The sequence below is a fragment of the Sphaeramia orbicularis genome, unplaced genomic scaffold, assembly GCF_902148855.1.
Source record: "Sphaeramia orbicularis unplaced genomic scaffold, fSphaOr1.1, whole genome shotgun sequence".
Lineage (NCBI taxonomy): Eukaryota > Metazoa > Chordata > Actinopteri > Kurtiformes > Apogonidae > Sphaeramia > Sphaeramia orbicularis.
In genome coordinates this window covers 227,252-235,000 of record NW_021941591.1, presented here as the reverse complement: position 1 = coordinate 235,000, position 7,749 = coordinate 227,252, and the positions used below count along the sequence as shown (strand labels likewise).

At 38.0% G+C, this 7,749-nt stretch overlaps 1 protein-coding gene across 1 annotated transcript in view; it reads left to right on the top strand.

Annotated features, from left to right (window-relative positions):
* Positions 1 to 5,088, top strand: part of nsd1b (nuclear receptor binding SET domain protein 1b) — a 65,917-nt gene extending 60,829 nt beyond the window's left edge. The window contains exons 22-25 of the mRNA XM_030130068.1: positions 1,298 to 1,404; positions 1,535 to 1,730; positions 2,467 to 2,763; positions 4,210 to 5,088. Of these exons, the coding sequence (XP_029985928.1) occupies positions 1,298 to 1,404; positions 1,535 to 1,730; positions 2,467 to 2,763; positions 4,210 to 4,658 (1,049 nt within the window). The 3' untranslated portion in view covers positions 4,659 to 5,088. The remainder of the gene's footprint in view (positions 1 to 1,297; positions 1,405 to 1,534; positions 1,731 to 2,466; positions 2,764 to 4,209) is intronic.
* The last annotated feature ends 2,661 nt before the right edge of the window (positions 5,089 to 7,749 follow it).

Here is a 7,749-nt window from a genome sequence, read left to right as displayed (position 1 = left end):
CAGGGCCATATGGTGTAGCACAATGACTGGGGGCTACATGCTAATGCTAACAGGGCTATATGGTGTAGCATAATGACTGTGGGTTACATGCTAATGCTAACAGGGTGACATGGTGTATCATAATAACTTTTATAATCATGACTTGTTTGGTTGTTTTTTAACTGCCAGTGCTACTTCTGGACATGGACAGTTCTTTTTGTTTTGGACAAAGGTGACATTTGACTATTATGTTCTTCTCGTCCGTATCTCGTCCATCTGTCCACTGGACTGTCTTCTGCCGTCTTCACCCATTGGCTGAACACCAACAGGAAATAGAACTTTCCTGGTGCAGTTTTGATTCCTTAAAGTCTCGTGGTCTTGCTGGGTTTTTTATTTATTCGAGCAAATAAATTATGGCTGAAACGTGTGTTTCACTGGTGCAAGCGCTATTGAATATGTGCCAAGTAAAATATTATTGAAAATGGATTAGTAATGCTTTACACTACTGTGTTACAGCTAGGGATGTAACGATTATCAGTATAACAATAAACTGCAGTAAAATCACAGACGGTTAGTATTACCGTTTAAATTCTAATTCTCACGATAACTGTGTTTGAGTACTGCACTTTTCTGGAGAAAACGCTGATGTAAAGATCTACTTTAATGTCAAATATTTGAGTATGGTTTGAATTTATTACAGTTTTAATTTTCCATACCTAATATTTGAACCAATATTCACTGTTAAAGTCTGTGAAAAGGTTCGTTAAACATCTGTGTGTTATTTATGCAATAAATTATATACATTTTTCAAATCAGATTTTATATATTTTTTGTGTTTTTTGTCCTTTTGTGTTTTTATAGTAGGTTAAAGTGAAAAAATCATAGACAGATGATCTAGATGAAGTTGTGCTGAAAAAACAGATCCAAACATGGGTATAGTAAACATTTGTTTCTATAGTATATAAAGGCCAAATCAAAAGGACTGAAAAACAGACAGAATAGACTCAGACCACTAAGGGTTAATATGGGAATGTTTCTGACACAGAAGGGACATTGAACCAATTATCTTATTTGGTTTTTTTCCCAGAATCCAACTTGGTTCAGTTCTTTCAGTGTGTGTATTAGTACCTTTTGAACATTTTGAGCACAATTTCAACAATACTGCGATAATAATGAGAACTGTGATAATTTAGGTCACAGTAACCATGATATGAAATGTTCATATCATTACATCCCTAGTTACAGCAAAAGGTAATCTGTTACTGTAATGCATTACTTTTGTACCTCTGGTTAAATGTATAAATGTGTGGGTGTCCAGGCACAGAGCTTACCTTCAACTACAACCTGGAATGTCTGGGGAACGGGAAGACGGTGTGCAAATGTGGAGCGCCCAACTGCAGCGGATTCCTGGGAGTCAGGCCAAAGGTGAAGAACACCGACACAAGAATGGTCCAGTTTGGCTCTGTACTGAGTACATTTGGCTGGATATTGAATAAATTTACCTGCGGTAAAAAAAAACATTAGAATGAGCAGAACTATTGGCTTTGCCCACCAGAACAACCCTCCATCTGACGACAAAGGACGAAAGATGAGGAGGAGAGGCAAGAGGAAGAGCAAGGTGGTGGTGACCAAAGAGAGGGAGGACGAGTGTTTCAGCTGTGGAGACGGAGGACAGGTGGTGTCCTGTAAGAGGCCTGGATGTCCAAAGGTTTACCACGCAGACTGCCTCAACCTGACCAAGAGGCCTGCAGGTCAGTCAACGCCACACTGGACCTCAAGTGTGTCATCTGTGCAGCATCCAAGCAATGTCAGATGTTTTCCTACAGTTTGTTTTGAACTTTTTTACTTTATTTTGGCTCTATATTGAGTAAATTTGACTCTATTGAGTAAATTTGATTCCATATTGAGTAAATTTGACTCTATTGAGTAAATTTGACTATATTGAGTAAATTTCACTCTATTGAGTAAATTTGACTCCATATTGAGTAAATTTGACTATATTGAGTAAATTTGACTCTATTGAGTAAATTTGATTCCATATTGAGTAAATTTGACTCTATTGAGTAAATTTGACTATATTGAGTAAATTTCACTCTATTGAGTAAATTTGACTCCATATTGAGTAAATTTCACTCTATTGAGTAAATTTGACTCCATATTGAGTAAATTTGACTCCATATTGAGTAAATTTGACTCTGTATTGGGTTTGGAGAGCTCTACCCAAAGAGTAACTTTTACTCTTTTTAGAGAGGGACCAAATGTAATCTGAGTAGAGTCACATTTTCTCCAGTGTGAGTCCATTTTACTCCTGTGTGCATATTCTATTCAAACCCTCGTGTGTTCATGTGGTCGGATGTCCAACTCCTAACACGTGTGTAAATGTGAAAACTGTGTCCTAATGCATGTGGGTTTTGTGTGGACCTGTTTTTACTTTCTCCTGCTTCAGTGTTAAACCCCCCCTCTTCCTTTGTGCCCCCCCCTCCGCAGGGCGCTGGGAGTGTCCGTGGCATCAGTGTGACGTCTGTGGGAAGGAGGCGGCGTCCTTCTGTGAGATGTGTCCCAGCTCCTACTGCTGCCAACACCGGGAAGGCCTGCTCTTCATCTCCAAACTGGACGGAAAACTGTCCTGCAGCGAACACGACCCCTGTGGACCCGACCCGCTGGAACCGGGGGAGATCCGGGAGTACGCCCCCGACCCCCCCCGAAGCCTGCCCTCAGGGCTGGGCATGGCCGTCATTCCCTCGTCTTCCTCCTCTTCTTCTTCTTCTTTGAACACTACTACAGGTAAGGCTGTGTATCGGCAAGAATCTGACAATACGATACAAATCACAATACTGGGATCACGATATGATTTATCACAATATATCATGATACTGTTAAAAAGGCAAATTTTTTGTTTGTTTCTTTTTTTAAATGATTAATTCCTGGAAAAATTTAATTCCAGCAGAAATCTGCACAAATACTAAACACATTTGTATTTGATCCCAACAGGATCTAATGTTCTATCAGCAAATTGTTCTAATTCTCAGACAGTAAAAAGTGCTTTTAGGATGCTCCAAATAAACATTATTTAGTAAAACAGTGTTAATAATAATAATAATAATAATGATAATAATAATAATAATAATACATTTTATTTATAGGCACCTTTCTTGGCACTGAAAGACACCATACAGTAAAACAGGAGAATATAAAACAGAGCAAAAAATAAAAGGCAGGTTAAAAATTGGACAGTGCAATTGTGGTCATAAAGAGAAAGAGGTCCTAAACAGATGTGTTTAATAAATTATATATATATATATATATATATATATATATATATATATATATATAACATAATGTTAGGAACTAACATTATTTAATAAGAGTGTTGAATAATAAATAAAATATAAACAAAAAAAATTCCTTTTTAACAGTATCATGATGTATCGTGATATAGCATTAGATCGATGTGATATATTGCAATATATCATGATACTGTTAAAACGGCAAATTTTTTGTTTGTTTCTTTTTAAAAAATGGTTATTTCCTGGAAGAATTGAATTCCAGCAGAAATCTGCACAAATTCTAAACACATGTTTATTTGATCCCAACAGGATCTAATGTTCTATCACCAAATGTTCAAACTGTGTTCAAACTGAAATTCTGTTTTACAGACATTCCAGTTTCAGATCCTGTTCAAATGTGCAGAACTAACATCAGAACATTATTTTAGTTCAATCCCAACAAAGGAACGAACATTATTTAATACAAGAGTGGTAAATAATAATGAATAAAATATAAACAAAAAACTAAATTGTACCTCCACAATATCTGCATTTGAATAAATACCTAAAAATATCGATACAGTACTTTTTAATATCGATACAGTATTGTGAAATGAAATATTGTGAAATATTGCAGAACTGATATTTTCTTACAGCCCTAGTTGTAAACAGTGTTAAATTCCTACACTAACACCCTTCCACCAAGAGAGTAAAAAAGCTGAATTGACACATTTAACATTTGACATAGAACCAAAAATAATAATGTAAATTAACCAATGTTGGTGTGAATCACTGACATATGACAAAATAAGTAAAAAAAAAAAAAATAAATGTTTTTTTGCATCAAAAAACATGGCATTTAACGCGTTAAAGATATGACAATTCTTGAGTATTTGGTATTTGTGTGAAATAAAATATTGCGATATATCGCAGAACTGATATATTCTTCCACCTCTACCTGCAGGTGTGAACAGCGGTACCCAGGGGGCGGGGCCCATCAGCGCCGGCGCTGGCGTGTGCTCTTCGGAGTCTTTCCCTCCTTTTTCCATCCCCGTCCCCATCACTATCCCAGTAGTGGCTCCTCCCCCCTCTCCACCCGACCCCCCCAGCAGCTCTGAAGCCCCCAGCAGCCCCCATGTGTTTGAACTACCACACTACTCTCCAATCTCCTCATATGAAGAAGAGGAGGAGGAGGAGGAGGAAGGGGAGGAGGAAGAAGAAGGGGAGGAGCTAGTGGATGAAGTGGAGGAGGAGGTGGTGGAAGATAGTGAGATGGGGAAGGAGAAACCTGATCCACATGAGGAGGACGGAGATGACGACGAAGTGGGGCTGGAATACCTGGAGATCAAAGAGGATGAGGAGGAGAACGACGACGAAGAGGAAGAGGAGGAGGAGGAGGAGGAGGAGGAGTGATTTGAACAGTGTCACAAAGGCAGCAGGTGCAGGTTAAAGTCTCCAAAGGAGGAAACGGAGGCACACTTAACACCCATAGGCCAGTCTGTCCCTGTTTCTGTCCAACCAGTGAGCAACGTACGCAAAAACTAAACTGAACCTGTAATGAACCCACCAGTGAACCCAGAAAGACACAACATGCCAGTAAATATTGTACATGGATTCATATATACATGGATTTATTTATTTAGTTTTGTCCGATGAATTGCTTCATATTCTCTGATCTGGCTCCGCCCACACAGCAGCTCTGAACGCACTGTTCCCATTTTTACGGGTCAAATCCAATTTTTGTGTGTGTGTTGGTTCATATTCCACATTAAATACGATTTCTATCAGTTTTGAGTCTGAACTGAATGTGACCCTGAAGTGACCCACATGCACTAAAGAGGTCCTGAAGTGACCCACATGCACTAAAGAGGTCCTGATGGAATACCAGACCACGCAGACACACACTGTGTTTACAGAAGGAAATATGGTTTTTCGACACAGAATTGTGACGTTTGTCGCATTTCAGTGACGTAAAGGTCAGATAAATGTGACCTGGACGTTCAGACTGAAGTCACATTGGAAAAGATCAGATCTGGATCAGATTTAGGACCACATATGGCAGTGGTCTGGGTCAGATTTAGGACCACATATGACAGTGGTCTGGGTCAGATTTAGGACCACATATGACAGTGGTCTGGGTCAGATTTAGGACCACATATGACAGTGGTCTGGGTCAGATTTAGGACCACATATGACAGTGGTCTGGGTCAGATTTAGGACCACATATGGCAGTGGTCTGGGTCAGATTTAGGACCACATATGACAGTGGTCTGGGTCAGATTTAGGACCACATATGAAAGTGGTCTGGGTCATATCAGTGCTGTTCAGACTGTCTGTATCAGATCAGATCCAGGTCACATATGGGGAAAATCAGATTTGGTCCACATTTCCCTGCAGTGTGAACGGAGCCTGTATAAAACTGTATAAAAGTTCTGGGACTTTTGCACCTTGTCACGGCAGATCTGGAACTGACACATGCAGTAGAAGTCTGGATCTGTGAGCAGATGGAATGGCAGAAACGTCCTGTCATTTGGATGTTGTCACCCTTTTTCTGTTTGCTTCGGGTCTTTCTTTTTGACAGTATTCGCAGGTGTCATCATGTGCAGAACATAAATGTAGGCAGACTTGGTGTGATAGCACAGACGAAGCTTTGTCTTAGTTTAGGGCCAAACCGTTCTGGTCTAGTCCCAGATCTAATGTTTCCATTATGTCTAAAGACTTAGTTGGACGTTACTTGATATACACGCTGGCTAAAATCCAAAAAAAAAAAGAGGTGTAAGAGGTCTGTAAGTCCTTGTATATTTGTCTCATCCACCTGAAACAGCAGCTGCAGCTGAAACAAGAGGCTCAGTGTTTTTCCAGAAGGTTCTGTGGACTTTGGTCACTTAGGGCTGGATGATAGGCCCAAAAAGGATCAGCACCAACACACTCATATTCATCAGTACTGATCTGTATTATTAAGGCTGTGTATCAGCAAGAATCTGGTGATACGATACAAATCACAACACTAGGATCACATGTGATATCCGAATCAGATTTATTGCCGAATAATTTTTACATTACAAGGAATGTGTCTTGGTTCTGTTGGTGCAAACAGTTAAAAGAAGCAGATATCAAAAATAAAAAATAAGAATATAGAAAAACAGAAGTGTTTGCCTTCAGAAGTGAAAAAAAGAAAAAAGGTATTATATACATATATACACTACTCATGGTACATGATATATCACAATATATCACAATATATCATTATTTTTGTGCGATACCAACAAAGGAACTAACATTTAATAAAAGAGTGTTAAATACTAATAAATAAAATATAAACAAAAAAATTGCCTTTTTAACAGTATCATGATATATCGTGATATAGCATTAGATCGATGCAATATATCACAATACATCATGATACTATTAAAAAGGCAATTTTTGTTTGTTTCTTTTTTTAAAAAATGATTATTTCCTGAAAGAATTGAATTCCAGCAGAAATCTGCACAGATTCTAAACACATTTGTATTTGATCCCAACAGGATCTAATGTTCTGTCACCAAATGTTTGTAATTCTCCTCGTTTCCAAAGGAACTGCCATCTGCCTCTCAGACAGTAAAAAGTGCGTTTAGGAGGATTCAAATAAACATTATTTAATAAAACAGTGTTAAATAACAATAAATAAGATATAAACAATAAAGAAAAACAAAAAACTAAAATGAACCTCCACCATATCTGCATTTGAATAAATACCCAAAAAATATCCATACAGTACTTTTTATTATTGATACAGTATTGTGAAATGAAATATCACGATATCTTACAGAACCAATATTTTCTAACACCCTTTTTTTTCTCTCCTGAGCCCATTTTAACATCACAAATTTCTGGCGACCTCAGACATTTAAAATGGAGACTTTTTTCCCCCTTTTTTTTTAGCTAAAATTCATTAGTTTTTGATCCTGTAATAGTTTTCTCTGCTCTGTTTCAAATCCAGGTTAATGTTAGAGGACATTTAGTCTGTATAATGTCTATTATTGTGGACAGAGGCAGTAAATCCAGGTGTAGATTACTGCACAAAGGCTCAGGATCTGTCCAGTCAGTCCAGCTGGGATTTACAAGGAGGACAATGAATACTGAACAAACAAGAACTGAAACTAGGAATTATGAAAGAGCTGCAGCATCTGAAACTGACCACAATGAACATGTGACACAGAAACAGAACCACACAGAAACAGAACCACAGATAAACAGAACCACAGATAAACAGAACCACACAGAAACAGAACCACAAACAGAACCACAGATAAACAGAACCACACAGAAACAGAACCACAAACAGAACCACAGATAAACAGAACCACACAGAAACAGAACCACAAACAGAACCACAGTGCTTCAGTTTCACAACCACAGTTTGGGATTGGCTCTGTCAACTCAACATATATTTATTTATTTGTAGCTTGTTGGGGTTTTTTTCAAATATTTCAAATATATATATATATAATATATATAATATATA